Source organism: Thermobia domestica, chromosome 9 (genome assembly GCF_964235325.1).
Source record: "Thermobia domestica chromosome 9, izTheDome1.hap1.1, whole genome shotgun sequence".
Classification (NCBI taxonomy): Eukaryota; Metazoa; Arthropoda; class Insecta; order Zygentoma; family Lepismatidae; genus Thermobia; species Thermobia domestica.
Window position 1 is genome coordinate 267749703 of NC_137462.1, and position 22416 is coordinate 267772118.

The 22416-nt window shown below is 35.6% G+C and overlaps 1 protein-coding gene across 5 annotated transcripts in view; it reads left to right on the top strand.

The window, feature by feature from the left end:
• The window catches only part of LOC145660684 (RNA-binding protein 25-like), a 117637-nt gene that overhangs the window by 92119 nt on the left and 3102 nt on the right, over positions 1–22416 (top strand). For 4 of the 5 annotated variants that reach the window (XM_081726024.1, XM_081726029.1, XM_081726026.1 and 1 more), the window contains 6 exons: positions 3203–3353; positions 5672–5936; positions 8097–8156; positions 14220–14360; positions 15760–15917; positions 18439–18585. In XM_081726024.1, coding sequence (XP_081582150.1) covers positions 3203–3353; positions 5672–5936; positions 8097–8156; positions 14220–14360; positions 15760–15917; positions 18439–18585 — 922 coding nt within the window. The remainder of the gene's footprint in view (positions 1–3202; positions 3354–5671; positions 5937–8096; positions 8157–14219; positions 14361–15759; positions 15918–18438; positions 18586–22416) is intronic. The other variant, XM_081726027.1, reaches the window with a different exon arrangement.

Here is a 22416-nt window from a genome sequence, read left to right on the forward strand (position 1 = left end):
TGTGGTAGAACGCACTGATGAGTAGTCCTGAACTGAGATACGTTTAACGATAATATTGTGTATTATATAAGCTGGAAGAAATAAAACTAAAAAAACAGTTTTAGCTGGAAGAAATGCGCCTTAAATTTTGCAAGTAATATGAGGAATTTTGTATAATTCATTTTAACCTTTATACACCGGGCAGCAGGATTGGCTGGTTTAAACCATGGTTTAAACCTTGATTTAACCCAAAAAACGAAAAATGTTTGTAAAAGTGTAAGTGTTTGTAAAATCTTGATGAACACACATTTGTGGGTTATCGCGTGTCACTTCCACATATTATTCGTATTATATTCAGACCTAAATTCCCCATTTATTACTCAGAGATTATACTACAAAAGCAATTTTTTTTATAAGTTTATGAATGTTTCTTTTTTTATTTTTTTATAGTTGTGTTATTATTGTTATGCAATTGCAATCAAAGAAAAATTCTAAGTATTGTTTCGTTTTAATAATGTTTACTATTAATAAAATACTTCGAAGTACCATACCTTTTTTGGGGGAGGGGGTCATACAAACCCCACGAGAGGCATTTACTGAAATCAGATGTATCTGTGGTATCTATTATGTATAAATGGGTCAAAGCCAAAGTGGACTGAAATAATTCTTATCTTTATTCAACTTTTCTTACTGATATGCAAATTAAGTCGTTGTATTTCTTTAACTCGGACTAATAACAGTCGTAGTAAACTAACTTCGACTTAATTAGTTCTGTACTCTGCAGTATTTTGAAATTGTCCTGATATAATTCTGTATAATGGTTTCATTTATCCAACTGTTTATCTTTTTGTCCTCAAATGACTCTTGACAGTTAGACAATTATATTAAAAGTATGTAAAGATCAGTATTAACGTCCTTCGTGAGTGAGTCGGCAGACGTATCGCATTTGTGGCCAATTAGTCTGGTTTCGAGTTCAAATGGAGGACAATTTGTTTCGGATGTAAGTCGAGAAACGGTTTGGACTCCGCTTTAATCTTAAGTGACCCCTTCCAGCATAACCCGGTTGTTGCATAATAACACCAAAGTGAAACAGTCTTATTTCTGTCCATATGCGATCTAAATACATAGAGCAAATTATTTAAACAAAACAATAAAAAACTAGTTTAAACAAAAAAAAAATTTCAATAAAAACCATGGTTTTTGCCAACCCTGCCGGGCAGGGATTTAAACGAAATCGTAGACTTTCACATCGGGGACCCTGGTGACCCCTCTAATTATCACGGGGTAATGATTCATACCTCGTAGGAAAGCTTATGAAACACTGATTATAACATTGTAACACTTGTATAATTATCGCCTTATTCGTAGAAGAAAATTCTAAAAATACAACAACAACAACAAATAGAATTTTGGAAATCGTGGCAATCCTTACAGTCACTCTACGGTGACAAAATGAAGCTAATGTGTAAGTAATACACTTGTGACAATAATATTTTAAAATGGTAGCCATTCCTGCAATACAAAGCGAGATAAAAATTCAGAGCAAAATTCCCATAAAAACACCTTGTATATTATTTTCGAGAAATTTATGCGTAGAACAATTCATTGAATTTGACGTTCGCACTATCCACCGGAGTATGTTATGCACACTTTTTTTTTTTTCGTAGAAAATACAGAAACGATTTATGCTTCTAGATCAATCCAGTGAAAAGATTTCTTACCTTATATGGGACCGGCCAGAAAACAAATGTAATTTACATTTAAAAAAATAAAAAAAAAATTGCCCCTCCCCTATTCCCCATATAAGAAACAAATACTTTTATAGGTATTAAGATGTAGTGGACTACTTCATTGCTTCACATGCCAATTTTTATGATTGTACCCCAAGGGGGCGAAGAATAACCCTCCCAAGATACCTGATACAAAAAAAAAAAAAAAAACGAACTTTACCGTACCCTCTGTGCGCCGTAGTACCCCCACATACATAAAATGCGTATCGGCGGCAAGCTTCATCCTTCAAGAATATATTAGTACCAAAATTATCTTACTAGTTTAATTAGGAACTGAGCTATTGAGGTTTAAAGCCTTGACGCAGCAGTTGCGTCCTTCGGCGTTTAAAGGTTAATAGTATAAATACAAATTTTACCTAATAAGCTTCTAAGACTAACCCTTTATTCTAATTCGTAAAACATCAAAAGATAGTCAGATAGATAGATGCAGTAAAATAGTATAAAACAAGAAAGGAAGGATTAGTTCTTGCCCAGTACCTATTAATATTTCAAGCTCTCTTCTTTTTTTAATCCTGTTTTGTATAACCTCACTTTCTCCCGTCTTTGCCAATATTCTGTAGGAGAACCAGCAAGAGGTCTTTGACAGTTCGCAGTGACATTGCCACTACTCACGTGCCAAGGCTTTTTGCGGTGCATTTATAATGGCAATTTAATTAATGGTGTAAGACAGAGTGACCGTGGTTGGTTAATACTGACAGCAAAGTATTGGCTGCATTGTCCTTCCGTATGTGGTAAAAAAAAAAAAAAAACGTCAGAGACAATCTTGTTGGCCCTGCTATAAGTATTGGCACAAAATATTAATAGTTTACTTTTGAAAGTTCATCGAGTAAAATTAAGTGCAAGTAATTTTCTTTGTGTAGTAAGTACAGTATGTTTAAAATAAGTATTTTTTATTTTAACTCAGCAGTTTTTAGAGCTTTTCTATCTCAACTATGTCCCTTCTGGTGCTGCTTTCGATATGTGATTTCCCGTACCTCCCTCGAAAGAGGAGAGACAAGTTGTTGCGGCCGAGATCTTTCAATTGTTAGATGCGGAAGCGTAGCCACAATGACTTATTTCACGGACTTCACTGTCCTCTATCTTGTTAGCCATTCTAAGTAGCCTACGATCTTCACTCGTCAACACCAAACGACTGAATGACAAATTGGCAACACATCTGAGATCATTCATTTCTTTTCACTAACCAAAGGGAGAGTTTCATCCGCCAGAGGGTGGAACTGAAGTATAGTTTGCATAGTTTCTGAGGGCACATCTGAAATAGGTTTTAATTTAAAAGGTACATAATAACTAAAATGCTGTTTCTGTATTGAACATTTTTGACACTAATTAAAGAAAAAGTAATAATTCGCACACTTGAATAAAATAATGAGAAACTGAGGCGTAATAAAATCATCAGAAAATTAGTTAATATTGGGTGTTTCTTTTTTGAACAGAGGCCGAGAGTTGCAGCGAAGGTTAACAGAGCGAGAGAAGGAAATCGAACAGGATGGAAGGGATCGACAAAGGGAAAAGGAAGAACTAGAGGAACTGCGTGTAAAAATCTTTTCCGAAGGCCATAGTGATCCTAGTGCAGAATTTGAAAAGGTATGTCAACTTATCATATTAAACTCTAGCGTATAAACGTGTGTGGGAGACTTGTGCTTACTGTATTGGGAACTCCTGGTTTCCTCCTTTTTCTTTCTTACCTGTCCATTATAAAATGTGGAAATTTTAAAAAATATCACAATAGTACGCGTAAGAGCGTGTAATGTATATTTGACTTAATCTATATGCCTTCATGTAAAATTTTCTGTGACTCCAGTTAAAGTTTCCGTTATGTAAATCATGATATATATAAAAAATTGCGTGGATCCAAAGGGGGCTATAGGGGTTATAGCCCGCCCCCCCTTGACGCTCAGGTATACACGGGATAAAATGGACTTCAATCCTGCTTTAAACTGGATAAAGGAGCAAACTATGGTTCTGCCCCTCCCTTGATCATATCCTGGATTCGCCACTATATATATTTCATCCATTCTACAACCGTTATAGACTTCTGGTGAAGAACTGCAATGGACTTCTAATGAAGACGGTGGAGTGCCGCTGTCCTGCGTGTGTACGTTGTGTCTTGTCCAAGTGACACACATACAAATGACCAAACCCAACCTATTTACTAAAAAATAGTAATCTGGTTATTTTATGTCTTTATGAGAAAGATACAGAATGCAGAAAAAGTCTCTGACCAGTCCAATATTTCGCGAAATATACAGATCAGCAAAACAAACACATGTTAGCTACCCAGTGAATACCAAATGCATCCCCCTATCCCGACGCCTTTCGGGGGTAAATTTAAAATTTTAAATGAAAACCCCCATTTCTTATTGCACACTTGGATTCTCCCGAAAACGGGACAGTGATTTGACACAAGTGAAAACAGTGCCTTCACGGATGGCACTTGAATCGACACACAAAAAAAGGAGGTACCAAACATCATGAAAATGTTTTGGTACGGGCAAATTGCCACTCCCGTACTCTGTGGACATACGGTTAGCGTACGGAACTGCGGAGTCAGAGGTCATGAGTTCGATCCCCACTCAAGCAACATTTTTCTTTTATTTCCCCAAATAATAAGTCCATACGTTTTAACTTCAGTTACTCAAATTTCGATAATTGTTTTGCAAACTAACTTCATGAAGTGGTTCTCAGTAATAGGGTCATTAGAGTTTATAGGGTTATTTACAACAGAAACAAACCATTTGCGTCTCAATTTGTATTTTCTTGCAAGTTTATGAATTATGGACAAATTATTTTTTAATGAAGTATGAATTCATTATTTGGGTACAAAAATACACACAAAAAATGTTACTCTCTGCGGGAATCGAACTCAATACCTCTGACTTCACAATCTAATACGCTAATCGTATGACCACACAGTACGGGACTGTCAATTCGTATTTTCATAATGTTTTGGTATCCTCCTTTTTGTGTGGGTCGATTCAAGTTCCATCTGTTAAGGGACTGGTGTCAATTCTGGGTCAACTCAGTGTCCCCTTTTCTGGAGAATATAAATGTGCAATTGGGGGTTACCATTTAAAATTGTAGTTACCCCCGTATCTCCGAAAGGGGTGGGGATAAGGGGTTACGTTTGGTATCATTGGATAGCTTTTTAAAAACCATTTAACACGTTTTTGTTTTTTGTTTTACTGATCTGTGTATTTCGCGACATATTGGACCATTTTGAGATTTCTTCTGCACCTTATATATATATCCCATAAGCAAGTAAGTTAAGAATATTAATAAAATAAGGAATAACATTGAAAAGAAGGTTCGAGTAACTAAAAAAAAGAAAAAATAGCTAAAACTGAATTTTAACACTGGACCTGTTGACGACTATCCATTATTTTGTTGAGTTCGAGCAAACTTTACAATAATCGTGTTTGTTTTTAGGTAGCAAAAGCTGGCTTCATTTTTATCAGGCATGTATCTTTACTTTCATTCACTTTAATTTCTACTTCATATAAACTGTTTTTTCGATTTTAGGCCGAAAATTTCTCGGCTAAGCTCAGTAAGTCAGAAGAGTAAATTGTCTTCGAATGATGTATTCCTTGCTGGTTATAACTGACATCTTAGGATAAAGTGATTGGTAAGCTGAAATTTAGGATTCTATCAGATTGTGATGAACAAACATGCACGTTGTACTTCCTTTTCCATATTTATTGGGAGCTTACATTCTATTCAGGAATGAGAGTACAGCTATTTGATAGCCCATATAATTTGTAGAAGAGGAAACGCAACGGAATTACTTCTAAGAGATAAAACGAATCGAGGCCGGGGTGTCATCTCAACGTTCTTATAACATTTTTGTTCCTTATAGTTTCACTTAACTGATTTCACTTACAAATTTGTTTGTTTTCTTATTTTAGATTAAGCAGCAACGAGAGGAACTATATAGACCAACGTATCTTATTAAAATTGACTCAGATCATCATAAGCACAGAGAGATAATCCATCATGAAAGGCCTGTCCACCATGAAATGGAATCCAGATCAAAGCCTCCGTCACCGCCCGAAGAAACTTACATAAGTTCACCAGTTGAACCTCAGGTGATTCGACAGGAAGAAGACGAAAGTCAAATGAGTCATATATCAACGTTCTCGGAAGTTCCATCAACCCCGGAAGAGAAAACAGGTACGTGTATTCTATGCGTTTTCCTTTAATCTTTAAAAATAACATGCCAGTATTAGTCTGTTGAGATTACGGGACAAATCTTCGGTGATCAGCCGCAGAGTGTAAACTCGGGAGTTCTCAATTGTGAAGTAAGAATAATTACCCTATCCGTGCTCGGCTAGAGAAGGTTAACATACTACTATTTCTACAAGCTTCGTATTGATCCGTGGGGCAAGTAAATATAAATATTTGAACACGTTAAGTGCACTGGGCATAGGAACGCTTGTGCCAGTTGCAAGGGGAGCACTTATTTCGTGCCGCATTTGTAAAGATTTTGGGACTTCTGTAAACTATCGGTCTGATACGCAATCATAGTCATACGTCTTGCAAATAAAATCAGAAAAATAAACACACTGCTGAACAAGACTGCACTTATTTAATATAAAAACACATTTACACGTAACGTTTCGATCTTCTAGTCAAGATCCTCATCAGACGTACACTCTGATGAGGATCTTGCCTAGAAGATCGAAACATCGCGTGTAAATGTGTTTTTATATTAAATAAGTGCAGTCTTGTTCAGCAGTGTGTTTATTTTCCAAACTATCGGTGCACTGAACCTATATATAGAGGTTTCGAGAACAGCGCCAAAAACTGTGGGAAATGAATACTCAGATGAGGGCATGAATGAAATTGTAGTCCAACATGGATGCACAAAGATGAAGTTAATAGCCCGTCGAAAATTAGTCGGACTGATATAAAGAGGGTCATAATTCGAGGTCAAAATGTCGGATGAAGGTCGGGTTTAAAAAAAAATAAAAAAAAAAAAATAGTTATTTTGTGCCTAGATTCCATTAATGTAGTAGTGGTTTTATAATGTGTGACAGTTTTCTGTCCGTGATTTGTCATTTTACGTTTGTAGAATTTTCTATAATATTTCTTGGTTATCCCTGTTTCATATTCATTGGTAAATTAATGGAATCGAGACTCGAAATAAACATTTCGTTCTTTTACTCGACCTTCGTCCAACATTTCCTTCTCGAGCTATACTTCATTTTATCGTTCGAACCAATTTTCAGCCAGTCATAGATCCGAAATTACACATTTGTGCACTTTGTATTAAACATTCAATAATATTGTGACATTAATTTGGACCTTGGTAGTCGCTAATACGATGGCAATAAATGTACTAAATTATTTGTGTTCATTTTTATACCAGAAAGTGTGTAACTATATTGAAATAATACAGAGAAATCTGATTACTATCTCTATTAGAAATCCAGTCTCCGATTTCTCGCTTGCAGGATATATGCTAGGCAAATTAAACTATCAGCGACATGAGCAAATTTTACATTTTGTTTTTGATGTATTATTCCTGATGTATGTTATCAACTAACCGTCTACTGTGAATTACTGGAGGCAGGTAGACATTTTGATTAACCCGTTGTTGGTCGCATATACAACAGGTCGTAGTTTTATTTTGCTTTTACAACTATATTTTACTTGTGTAACATGGAAATATGGACAGTTTGTATTTGATAACTCAGTTAACAGTGTAATAAAACGACTGACAACTAATCTGATAGACATTTGTTTCTCTGTTGAATTTGTAAATGAACGTGCAAGAGAGCAAAATCTTACCTTTTTTTCAAATATAAAAACTAAAAATTTAAACTTGGTAGCTAACAAGAGACTACAAGCAGGAACATGATCAATGATTTAATTTTGACTATCGTGGCTAACTACGGGTTAACGAAGCCTCCGAGTAGTACAAAATTTCTGTGTGTTCTTTTATACCAGTAGATATGCAGTTATATTGGATTAACAGAGAAATCTGATCTTTGATTCAGAGGACTGAAAACCAGGCTTCAAAATAACCACCGTAGCAAATTACTGGCAGCTAGCTGGTTAGTCGGGACTCTAGGAATAAAGCATTGAAAACAGAAAATTGACAATCGAGAGATCGGGGTTCAAGTCCCAGCTAGCCCAGCGATTAAATTTTCTCTGTTGTACCAGTATAATTACACATGTGCTTGTATAAATAAATATATAAATATATATATATATATATATATATATAACATGTGCTTATTTATATACTTGCTACCTGGATTGCCAATATGTAAAGCTTGTAGAATGTGTCGTGTATGCATATTAACAAGAAACAATGTATTTAAACAGGGCCGTCCCGTCGATCTGCGAGGGCTGTGGCGAAAGGAAATTCCGGAACCAACGATATAGGTAGGTATATTGAACATGAATAAATTATTTTCTGCCAGATTTGACTTTCTCATACGTATCAATGATCGTGATATCTCATTGTGAGGGACTTTGCGCCATTAATAATGTGGTCTTGCTGTTGTACAGTCGTAAAAATATCTTACTAAATGGTGGTTCGTGATCTCTAAATATCGTGAAACCAAGAATTAGTCAGCTACCTTAAACTCTTTGTGAAGGGCCTAACATTTTCCCGTATGAACTCCTTCGCAACGATACGTGACACGGATCCCATGTTAAGTCGTAGGTTCACGTCTCATAGAGCCATAGTGCTGAACAAGACGCTAAACAATACTTCAAGTCATCTTAACCTGTCTTTCCTCCTATGGGGAGGCGGAGCGTGGAGCCAACTACTCCGCTTGCCCACAAAGAGGACGGCCCTGTATTGAGCATTGATCTAATTCAATGCCTTTTTGTTAATGTACGTAAATTAACCATGAAAACATCTTGTCTTCACAGATTTAATCTTATCAGTTATCTACACATAGTGATGTGAGGTGGAAAATTTTCCATTTCAGAAAATTTTCCCCTATATTTTTCCGGAGAATTTTCCGTTCTAAACAAATATCAACAAACATGAAATAATGAACTAAGGTACTCACGCAGCATTTTTTGTACAGGCAGTTTGGTTACGAGCATATAATCTGAAGAACTCACTAACTACCTCTATAAAAATTGTTGCGGAAGTACTGCAGGATTCTGAAACATGTATTTTTGGATAGAGCACATATTAGTTCCTTAGTAAAGTTTTGACCCGACTACGGTAGGCCCTATAGTTTTGGAGCAATGGACCTTTAAAGTTCATTTTTTCATGTTTTCGGCAACCTATAACTCCGAAAGGAAGCATTTGTGCACCCAGGTTGGTCTATACTTTTAGTCTTATCACCTCCCAAACGTTGTCGGTGTTGTTTTGAAACACCCTATATATATGCCATGAATATGATTTTACTAATTAAAACAATAACATGAGAATAATTTGACTTTCGCACAAGATTCATCACATTTTCAAACAGTTGTAACCGACCCACGGTTCCATGATTTTTTTACCCTGAGTGTACAATACATTTTTAACCAGCATTTATTTTTTCGTCGACTGAAAGCAGGGAATTCATGTTATTATTCAGTTCAGAATCTCTCGTCGCGAATTCTGTCGAGGAATTTGAAGGCAAAAATATACTATAATCATGGCTGTTGTTTTGTATGGTTGCGAAACATGATCGCTTACTCTGAGGGAAGATTGTAGACTAAAAGTATTTGAGAACAAGATCCTGACATGAATATTCGGACCCAAGAGGAAAGGGAATAGGGGATGGCGGAAACTTATAACGAGGAACTACATAATTTATACCATTTAGTAAACATCATTAGGGTCATTAAATCTAGGAGATACAGGTTAGGGTGGTCCTTAGGTGTATGGGAAAAAATAAATTTTCAGATTTCTTCCGCCGCACCCCCTATATGTTTTCCTTTAGTAATAAAAACATCATATACAAAATTTCACAAAAATCCATGAACGTTAACCCGTGCCGCAAAGCACTTGATTTCTGAAAAGTGAAAAATCCATTCATTAAAATTTCAATTTACTATTTGTCAATAAACGTATAATAATTATCACAAATGTAATAGAACAATATAAAGTTTTCCTTCGTAATTCAGAATTGACTGGTATACAAATACAGTCGGTTGGTTATCAGGCAACAAGCTATCAACATCATAATCATCGTCCGTACATATAGTACTTATAGTAATACATAGTGTTATGAACCACTGTGGAGAAAATATTTGGATCTTGCCTCATGCCACTTGTTTCTTAAATAAAATTTACATTAGTTAGGAATCAATCAGCTAGTAAATACAATAAAAATGATAGTGGCTGATATTAAATGGAGAAATGTAGATCGACTTAACGATGACTTTTGCTTTTTACACAAGGTAGCTTTTCCTAGAAACAAATTTCTACAGTCTTGGACCACTTGCAAAAGGAATTGCTTCTTTTCGTCATTTCTAGTTAGAATTGCATTATAATCTATTACGTTTACGCTCTTTCGGCTGCGTCATTTGTAACATACGACTTATCAACTACTTTTTTCCAGAAAAGAAATTCATTATTTGTCGACCAGCAAACCGGATCAAGGCGCAAAACACCTATAGAAATCCGAAAAATTTCAAAGAACTTCTTCGTGTCAGAAAATCTGTAATTTCTTTTCCTTCAATACCACCTATTTCACCAGCGTGCAGTTCAAATCGCTTCATCGTTTTATATGAACTTTTACCATTTTTATATTTTCCAGCTCTTTTGTTCATTACTGACATTCTCGTCAAAAAATGAAAGTGCCACACACTCCTCTGAGAGGTACCAAAGATTGCAGGAAAACTTCAATAAAGCCACTCTCGAGGTATCAGAGTTTGAGTTCGTACGTTTGAAGACTTCATAATTGAAAATCTTGATGTGGTGCACGAGATGCACTGGAACAAGTAAACTACGCTTGCACATGCAATAGAACAAGACAAATGCACATTTGATGCAGTCCTTCTTCCCGCTCACTTAATTTAAACTAATTACGGAAGAGAAATATTTTTAAGACATATAAGGCTTTTCCCATTCTACTTCCCTGATGTACAACTCCAAGGAAACGGAAAGAAATACCTCCAGGAGGCGTATTTCATAGAAAAAATATTGTTAACTCCAAAAGTTCTCTGTAATCTTCTCTGCAATGCTCCATTTCCAAATTTTGAACAGCAAAAACTAGCATATCTTTCTTCGTGTTGCACAGAACTGACTTGACACTTCGATCAGAAATTTCTATAACAAAATGAATGTGTTGAAATCTTGGGCACTCTTTCTAGAAACGCCCTACCAACCTCCCTACCAATTTCCAGAACGTCCTTTTTGCGTTTGAGATTTATGGAATTCCTTGTCCTCCTGAATTTGTATTAAGTCTAAAGCATTTAATTGCGCTATATGAAATAAATCGGCTAACATATCTAAGAAATATGTGTCTTGTCTCTTCTTCCCTTCACCATTTCTTATACTTGATATTTGAAACCGACGCCACATTTCGTACAATCCAATGAGTTTATCGATAGACCCCCTATTGTCGCGAGTATCCTTGATCGGTATTCTTGCTATAGACCAAAACATTTATGTTTCTCGAACAGCTAACCGAGCACTCTCTCTTAAAGGTTACGCACTAAGTACTTGTCTGTTGGACGTTAACTTAGAACCCAATATATGTTAACTCATATTACCAACGAGGTAAATACCACTGCGATAACTGTATTCAGTAGTCATTGAACACATAACGATCACTTTGTTTATTTAAGCACACGTGATTATACAAGACCCACAAGGAAACTTCAATCCTCTGAAAATAACGTTGACATTATCATGTCAAAAGACTACAAATACGAAATGACAAAATTTCAATACACATTATAAATAGTCTAAAGTTATTTTCGTTACAAGTAGAGTTGTAATTAAAAGCAAAGAGAGAGAACGGTTTAGTTGTCAATAGTTGTAAAAAAAAAATAATTGCTTGACATTTGTTTATTATTTCCAATTTAATTTTGTTCATAAATCTCCTCTAAATTATACATAAAATGGAACTAAATACAAGATTTTAAGCCTGTGAACGCATTGTCATCTGTTGAGCAACATGGGAAGCTACTATTTTCTAAATCGTATTCCTACAAAGATTAAATTGACTTTGCGGCACCATTTATCGTCGTCATAACGAACTCAAATTTACACAGGATACTTTTCTCATTAAAAGGAAAAAAATTAAGGGGTGCGGTCTCAAATATATACAACTTTAGAAATAAGGACCACCCTAATACAGGTGGGTAGGTTATGTAGCCAGAATGGAAGAAAGTAATAACGCTTTCAGTTTTAACTGGAAGTGCAATCGAAAAACGACCATTAGGAAGACCTAGGTGCACATGAGAGGTCAGTATTAAGAAGAATCTTGCAGAAATAGGAATCCAAAGTAGAAACTGGATCTAGTTGCGTAAGGACAGAAGTCAGTTTACAGCTTTTGTGAATGCGGCATTGAACCTCCGGGTTCCGCAGGCTATAGAGTTAGTTAGTTCTTCGTAACATTTTCTCATTTTCTATGAGGAACGCGAGAGTTAAAATATTTTGAAATCAATAAGTTTCTTTTTTCAACGAGCACTGTATTAATAATAATAATAATAATAATAATACAGACCAGCCAGGTGTTTTCCAGACGTTTTGTCAGCAACGAATTCTTGATAATACGCAAAATAGCGCGTAGAAACAATAGTGTTTTGTGAATTGCAAAGCGTATTTGGGCTAAAAGTCAAATGAACGATAATACATTGAAGAAACACACAAATTTATTATTATTTCTTTTCCAATAGTTTCTTGTGTATTGTAAACCTAAAACATTTAATCAATTCCTTACATTTTTCCATTGAATTTGGTTGGAAATAGTTACAGGAAATTATAAACTGTGAGAAGTACCAGTTGACCATAATTCTCAAGCAAGCAAAAGTGCGTAGTGACTTTCAGTGTTGCTCAAACTGAGTATATCAGTCTAAAGGAAATCATCGTATGTCCATCTATAGATTTTCATACACCTACTAGTAACATCTTAAAGAGGCTACTACCAACACCGGGAATTTCCAGTTTTGCAGATAACGCCCAAACCCAACGGTGAGAAACTGTATTTATTAGGGCAGTGCATTCGTATACACCATTATAGGAACCTCGTTTAAGTCGTTCTTCATGTATTAAATATAGCACAATAGTGTTCAATGTTCATATTTTATATACATAAATCCTATAATACAGTGAAGATGCTCTAAAGCGACAGTTAATGGTTTTTAGTTGCGGGAGCAGGTAAAATCGTTTCTTGCATTCGCTGGATGCATGATGTAAAACCACTGTCGGGCTATTCATCGGACAGTTGTAATAGTCCAGCCACCCATTTTCAAGCCACTTGGAGGGCTAACAGAATTATCATGGCACAGGAGAATTTGACGCAGTCTTGGATAATCGCAAATTCCATCTCCGACAGTGATTCCCTGGATTATACTCCCTTCCCCTTGTGAAGTAAATATCAGTTTGTTCAAGGGATATCAATTCCAAGTTATAGAATACCAGTGAATGGGCAGAATAATAGTAATAAGATATGTGTTTTAAAATATAAATATGAACACTTGCACGCATTACGCGCGATATTAAGACTATGAGTGATTAAAGCACTTAAAATTGTAAGTGTTTTAATCATTCATAGTCTTAATATCGTGCGTAATGCGTGCAAGTGTTCATGTTATATTTTCATATATTGTTTTCTGGAAATATACAATAAATACTTAGTATCCAGGTGATGTATTCCAATTTCTTTTATATGGTTGTTGATATTTAATGCTGCTCCTACATCGTTGCATGTCCAGCCTCCATACTTAAGATTTACGTTACAGTCTTTTCCTATGTACTACGAGTATTAAAAATGTCCAATTGTCCGACCACTTAGGGTATTTGAATCTTCCTTTTTAACGTAGTAGGTTCCCGAACAGTAATTACTTTCACCGAGGTATGTAATCATTACTAGTCTTCCAGGCCAGATTGAAATTTTAATGTTACCAGCAGTACTGAGTTCAATATTCAGTGTTGAACTTCAAGGACTGGGAAGCAATAAACGGTTACACAGTGTACAAAAGTACGATCACATACTTATACATATGAATGATGTTAAAGAATAGATAAGTTATATATTATTCTTTATACATTTTGCTTTAAACAACGAATTATTTACTTATTCATTAACCATAGATTTTAGACATGTTGCCAAAGTATATGTGACATTTAACAAGAAAAGTTTGAAAGGCAATATGTGTATATTTTTTAAAAATATTGTGTCAGCATTCACGTGGTAGAACTGATGAAAAATCTCAATGAGAACGTCCTACTGCGAAATTCGAACTAGAATCTCCAGCTTATGAGACAAAAAGACTAATCGTTTATTTGGTGTAATTTGTAAATGAAAACCATACTTATTACAGGACTGAAAACGTGGAACTCTCAAGCGCCCCCAGGAGCAACTACCAAAAAGAAAAAACTCGATGTCAAGGAAGTATTTAATACTGATGATGATGAGGATAGTGCATTGGGATCTGGCAAGAAACGGAAACTTGTGCCAATCGGTTAGTACCATAAAAGTAGTAAAGAAAGCTTTTTTAAGCTTGTGTGTTTTATAGGAGATAATTGTACGAAAAATGAATTTAGTTTTAAGGGATTTTCGTTCAGCATTGTTTAACTGAATTAACATGGTTCAGTCATATATTCACCTTATTTATTTAAGACTATAATGATATCAAGTATGAAAGTATGAGACATTTGTCTGTTTCAAAAAGTTGCTGCAGTAAGATTTTAGACACTTTTAGCAAAGAACATGAGACATTTAACAAAAGTTTGAAAGGAAATAGGTGTTTATTTTTAAAGATACTGTGTCTCATAAATAAATATATACAGCATATGTAAGTATATAGGACAATCTCAGAGGCTGTCCAATATACAATGCAATGCAACCCAATTTTGGGATAATAGATTTTGAACCTGGAGCGATACACAAATAATGGTTATACCAAAATGAAACCTTGTTCATGCATATATTTGTAAACCAGGAAGCAGCGATTGAAGTACACTAGGAACCACACACTATAGCCACATGTAACCGAAGGCATAAATCAATTTTTTGCAAAACATGTAAATTGGCTTATAACTCGTACTATGGACGTTCTGTCGTTAATTTTCAGTTTGTTTAGTTGGAGTAGCTTAGAAACAATGAAGCAGAAAAAAAGAATTTTTCATTTCCACCGATAACTAATCGGATGAGGTCTATGTAAGGGGAAACTAGGGAAATCGTAGTTTTCATAAATTAACACTCTGAATTGGCAATTTTGCTGATGTTTTAGTGCATCAAAAGGTGTGTTAAGGATCTGTCCACATTATGCAATTCCTGAAAACAGCGAAAAAAAAACCTTTAAAATTATCAAGATAAAACTTACATGCACCCAGCAACACTGCTATTCATTTCTATGTGGCTACTTGAAGCAAGAGGTATACAAGAACAATCCTCGAACTATACAAGACCTGGAAACGAACATTCGCTGTGCTATTGAGAACATTAACACTTCTACTCTTCGTAAAGTTGCTGCCAGCATGGTGAAACATGTGAACCAGTGTTTGAATCAAAACTGGGGGTACTTCCAGCACCTGCTGTGGAGCTGATAACTAATTTCGTGGTAATAGCAGTCGTGGTTGCCGGGTGCTACTATGATTGGTATGAACGTCAAATATAGATAAGTGGTTCAAAGCAATTGGAAAACTTGGTCTAGTATCTGAAAGTCGCATTCTCTCAAGAAAGAAAGAAAAAAGTTAAAACTCGCTGTTTTCAAAATGAAATTACCACAAGAAATTTGGGTCCAACATTTCTAGGTTTTGGTACTAATGATATCCTGGTTGATCTGTCTTATATCAGAATTTGTTGATTTTGATAGCTGAAATGTATTAAGTTAAAATAATATTGTGTTTTAATTGTAGACTATGGAGAAGATAAAAAGAAGAAAGAAGAAAAGAAAGAGGAGGTAGCTAAGTCACAAGAAGAGAAGAGAAAGCATATTAAAACACTTATAGACAAAATTCCTACAGAGAAGAATGCATTGTTTGCGTTCCCCATTGACTGGGATGCTGTAGATAACGTGAGTAGCATTTCTAGCAAACTGCTGTAAATTTTGTATTTCATTGTTTTAGAAAATTTGAGTTGTTAAATTGACAGTGAAAAAAGAAATAGTCTAAAATAATGCATGACTCATAAAGAAGAGTAGTAGAAAATATTTTACTAAATGAAGAAATGTGCATGACCTTACTTTCTAATTCAGTTGGCGTTAGTTGAAGCTAACGTTGGAGCTTGTAGTGTGTAAAGTTTATTACTAGATTTTGTGTTCAGAATTTGGAAGGGAACTTTAGTGCATCTACAATTCTTTTCAGATGGGCCCAATAGCCTCGGCGCTGACATTCCCATTAAACGTTGTGCTATTCAATGTTTATATACATGCATACATTGAATAGCACAGAAACCACATCACGAACGTTTAATGGGAATATAAGCGCCGAGGCTGTTGGGCCCCATCAGAAAAGAAGGGCATATACGCCAAAGTAGTATTGTGGGTATAAGTTGCTGGTAACTAATCTTAAACTGAATCTGACTTATTATATTCCGTTAAGATTGTCTGAGATTAAAAAAAAAAAATATATCTGAATTCACCCCGATGTTCTAGGAAAGTAAAAAAAAAAATAATCATCATAAAATCATAGGAAAATTCAGTGGAAACAAACTACATTATTCCGTTTGCAGGATTTAATTTGTTGTTATATTCCGTCCATCACGTATGATACGTTACAAAAATAAATGTTCGATAGTCATAATGTGATTTTGTCTTTTGTCTATTGGACTGTAGTTGTGTATGTTTTGTAGAGGTATACAGGCTTTATATAAAAAGTAATGAAACCATTTTTTTCTGACACAACTGTACGTCTCCATCCTCTCTCTACGGCGTTTACTGCTGAATTAGTTGTTATAAATATATTCATCGACGTCATCTTTGTCATGTTCTTCTTTGCTCTGATTCCAGCAATGCTTTATGTAGCGTTACCGACTATGCATCCGCGTGTTCAACACTACTTTCTTGCCGCTCGTTATGTGCTGCAGGCTGCGATCTACATTTTTGTTAAATGCCTGGTTATGTTAATATTTCGGGCAATGAAGCTAATGACCTTGCTGCCAAGGAAGCTGCTCTTACAGGACCTGCCTACTAGTCACCACTCCGCAGCTCTGATCTTCGTTCTGTTTGCATGGCTGTCAAGCCTCAGCTTGGTGTTTAGGCCACGAGATTCCGTACCTCACAGCTCGAAGAGAGATCAGCATACTTGCGTTTCGAGCCTAGTCACCTCATCCATGACTATCTGTTGCGTGGTCAGAATTCGGCGCCCTTTGTGGTGAATTTCTCACTATTCGCTATCTTCTCGTAGAGTGTCTGCTTCATGCTACTCGCCTTAAACTACCTCTAGATCTGTATCTGCTTTCTTTGATGATGATGCCTAGACGATTCTAAGTTTCCTCGTTCCTACAACATGCCCAAGTCTTGACTGCTTTGTGATAACTTTATCCATTTTAATTCATTTCTTCTGTTTATCCACAGCTTATCTGTATTGTCATGTTGTTTTTTTCTCACAGCATTTTCTTTCTTTCTATATTTTCTATTCCATCCTGCACAGTCATCTCCACAAATAATTAAGAGAGGCCCCACGTCTGTTACCTATTGCCGACTCCCTACAGTTCTAATCTGGCACTGGCGAACTTTTCTCTGTTGCACCGAGTGAAGGCAGCCCTCAAAGGACACCGTCATGGGACTGTAGCAAAAGTCAAAGCGGTTTCGGTGCACTGCTCAAAGAACATAAAAAAAAAAAATCCAGTGTGCCTGCGAAACATGGAAAACTCGCTGGCAGAAGTGTGTCGATGCCCAAGGATCGTATTTTGAAGAATTTTAACGATGTGTAGTGATATCTTTAATACATTCCCCGTCCCCCTCTCCCCCGAATTCGGTCTTATTACTTTTTGTAACAAACTTGTGTTATTGTTGTGTAGTTGTGTGTGTGGTGTATATTTATAGGTTTCCATTAAGATATATATTAACAATGTTCGTAAGTACTTAACAGTATTATTTGATATGTAAGTAGTAAACATTTAAAATATATTTTTAATTCTTTAGGAACGGCTATCAGTCTCAAAAAAAAAAAAAAAAAAAAAAAAAAAAAAAAAAAAAAAAAAAAAAAAATCGAAACCTATGATTGAGTTGTCTAAACGCAAAGGTGTCTTATAAATCACACCCATCATCTCCGTCGAAATGTTGTGTTTATATACCATAATCTTTTCTTCTTGTTTCGGTTGGTTTTCACTCTCAGGAACATAGACGCAAATAGAAGTAAAGTAAAAGTTCTTGGGTCTAATGTACTGCTGTTAAAATTCTAATAGTTCATTGTTCGAATAATTTGAACAGCACTAGTCTGATGGCTGAAATGCATTGTTGAGGGTTGCCATGGAAAGAGATGATGGCTAAATGTATTATTCACACTTGGTTCTCAGTAGGTTTATGTTGTTTGGAATGAGTTTGAATTATTGCGTATATTTGAACTAATTGATTTCCCAAATCTCTTTGGCAGCAATTAATGGACAAGCGTATACGGCCATGGATTAACAAGAAGATTATAGAATACATAGGTGAACCTGAACCAACTCTAGTTGATTTTATATGTTCGAAAGTTTTAGCTGGAAGTCCACCGCAAAGTATATTGGATGATGTACAAATGGTAAGAATAACTTTAAGTCTTCATCCAAAATAGAATGCATTTACATTTGCTACCTCAGAATCAGAAGGGCATACATATGTGAAAATTTCTGTTTTAGATAATTCGTTCAGATAAATTCTTAGCGTTACAAAGTCGGATCTCCGAGCTTTTGAAATTAATTTTCTTTATTATTATTATTATTATTATTATTATTATTATTATTATTATTATTATTATTATTATTATTATTATTATCATTATATGTGTAGCGATATATATCTAAGAAGACCTGTTGGGTGTCGAAAGTTCCTGAAAGCGAAATTCAAGTACATCCTTCTAGTACTAAGTAGTATACAGAGAAGTAATAACCTTTACTGTAAATAAAAAATTCTCATACCTTAAAACATCCAAAAGGCTAAAATCTGTAACAGGTGGAGCATGCCACATATACAGTTATTAAATATGTATCCCGTGGTATCAGTTAGTAATTAATAACAAACTTGTTCAAATTATTATTTTTGTTACTATCATTATTATAATTTTATTTAGCAACCGTGTTAGTGTTCATAACTTGACTATCCAACTTTGTTTAAAAAATAATTCTTGTATTAGGTAGTGTTCTATAAAACAGGTACTTAAGAAGTATTTTCAACAGGAAAGAACTTTTGATCCTTGAAAACTTGTATTTAGTGTCTTAGGTGATTTGGTTGAAAACTTCCTCAATCCGGGAGATGACTTGTCTCTTACAAGTAACAGTAGATAAGAGTTCTTGCCAATTAAAAGTGTGACTACTTCTGAAAGGAGAGTACCCCATTTTAGTTCTTTCTAGAACGCCAAAATTGCAGGAATGGGGACTATTTACGATCATTTTATAGATATACAATTTACAAATAGAAACCAAGTACGAATGCATCATATGACGGTTGGTTGTACGTTAACACCTCACTTACGTGTGTGGGGGTGAGTGAGTGGAAAGGGTTTTACATAAAGTTTCTTGAATAGTTCTAAATTCAAAATAGGGATACCAACAGAATATTACTACCGTACACATATCGTGCATTTTTTGAATAAAATCAACACTTCATACTTAAAAAATAAAAATAATAATAATAATATTTATGAGCAATGTTGCATTCCCCAGTTCAGGTTTACTTTGGGAAAGTATAATCATTATTCCTGTAAATTCAGCGTTTTCTTCGGACAATTCCGTTCAAAAGACAGTTATCTTTTACCATTACATTCATGATATGATTTGTTTGGTAACAAAGCTAGGATTGTAGGTGCCTGAGTAAACAAAATAATAATAATTAATTAAATAAATAAATAAATAAAATTTCAGCTTAACGTCCGACGATTAAGTCAAGTGAATGTTGGTGGAATGAGAATGCGTGAACCGATAGAACCCACGAACATGATATCCGCTACGAATTTATAACCGAGGATCGAACCAGGAACCACACGCACCAGAGATAAGTGCTCTACCACTCATCACTGACACCCCCCCCCCCAATTATTGAGTAAAGACAGGCGAGTAGTACAGAGAAACTGTTCCGGTGGTGTTTGGCATCATGTACTATACTCAATGACACAACAGAAGGTTGGTTCGGACACGTGCAGCTAAGTTCGATGCGCCACTGCAGTCTGTAGGTATGGACTGTAGTAATGTAGCAAAGAGCCATACTTGTTATTGTTGTGGCTTTCTACTACGAATCGGAGTGAAATGCGTGTAACAGTGTAATATTCCTGAAACTAAACCGCTGAAAAGTATATCATGCACTTTTTCCAGGCAAAGCTCATGTATAACAGGTTGTGAACTGTTGAAACATTGGTTTGATCCTCGAAAAAGTGTTCGTTCATTCCATAGTAACTCGTTACACATAGCATAGGGCCTGTGGAGAAACATTCACCCACAGAAGGCAAGAGGACTCCAGGGGAAAGTGACGAGTGAAGTGCTGCGTAACATACGTCGGATGACAACCCATCTTTACAAGAGATGATGTGGAATGTTCATGTATCTCCAGAACCATTCATCAACCTCTAAGGCTGCATGATATCGTAAAAGCCCGTGTACTCCATCTGTAACCTCGGGCACAGCGCCAAAGGAAAGGCCAACTGCCACAAATAGTATGAACTGCACGTAGCAAGTGACAAGCATATGGTCGCACCAGAGTCAAATAGAAGATACGGTCTAGCGATCCAGCGACCTAGCCTTACATAACAGGACAACTTTCCCAAAGAGAACCATGGCTACTGTGGGATTTGGATGTGCTGGGAACTTGGCAGTACGTATATTTGACAAAAATTTAACTGTTAATTCCACAAACTTTTTGACCTATTTTCCGCATAAATAACGCAACAAGCCACACTATTGGAACATTCATCCGTTTTTTACCCCAAATGCACCAGAAAACAGGCATTGAATGTATTTCGTGCAGTTTTCTAAAATGAAAATTACATATGAAGCGATTGTTCACATTGCTAGAGGCCCAATCGAACATCACTACTGGCGGTATGACATGACATTTCTTGAGGTAAATACTAAGTCAAACGTACGGAATGCGATAACTTCTTCCTTCACAATAACATAAGTAAACATGAATATGTCAGTTATGTGTTTTAATGATCCTGATAAAAATGACAAAATAACTTGTAGTTTCCATGTGTATTTCTTTATTGTCGTTGAGATATTTCTAGTTTAAAAAAAAAAAAAAAAAAGACAAATGTAATTCAAATAATGAAAATCAGACCATTGTCTGGACACTAACAGTCTCATTATCCATGAGCTCTTTCTGGAAAATGGGCATGATATACAAAACTCCTCTCATTAGGAGTGTTGATTGCATTGTTGAACGTACTTCACTCCGATTCCTGGCGGGGTAACTAATTTTAAAACAAAAGTGCTGCTTTTTGCTAGAGCGCACGCCTGTTGATTGTAGAGGCACATCAAACTTAAGTGCATGTACACGGAACAATCTTCTGTAGTGCCCAGGTGAGGATTAAAACAAGAATTTATACCGTATTGTGGCAGTGCACGAAAAGTAGACTACTACAGCGGATTACATTACTCCTACTAAAATTCTTCGTATTTTTGTTAATATTTGAAAAGTAAGTAGTTCTTTGTTTGAAAGCGTTTCACTTCTATTCTTTTATATGATAATACAGATTTCTGTCAATAAAACGTGGAAAGGGAACACAATTGGTAGAAGAGGGTTCTTTTAATCACTGTGTGTAGAGACGTGGCTGTTATTTTTCAATAACCGGAAGTCAGTTTTAAACTTTTTTTTTTTTTTTTTTTGTTTGTTTGTTTTTAAAGGCTAACTTTAGCTTAGTTTTCTTTCATTCATTCTTTATTGTGCACGAAGCAAAACATCAGTAGTTACTATTTACACGAAACTGGCACTAATATGTTCGTAAAGCGTTGTCATTAATAAATTTTCGCAAAAGCCTGGAGAGGTTTGGATACCTACTAATTGCAACTCAGGAGGATGAATTTCATTTAATAGTTAATTCACATTCGATAAAAATGAAATGAAATGAAATCTTGAGTTTTACGTCCCACAGTTATGCTGGTTAGGCTAAAGGAGACGGTGATAATGAGAAATGAATGAAATGGTGAAATGAAGTGGAAGGAAACGGGAGTACCCCGAGGAAACCCACGCACACGGTGTTTGTACACCACAAAGTTCACTTGGCGCGAGCTGGGATCGAACCAGGGACCCCGTGCTCCAAAGGTGAACGCTCTACCACTGAGCCACCGCAGCCCCCACATTCGATAACAAATCACAGTTAAATGATAAAAAGTTACATTAATTCTATAATTTTGTGTTCATTATAGTGTTCTCCTTTTTAGTA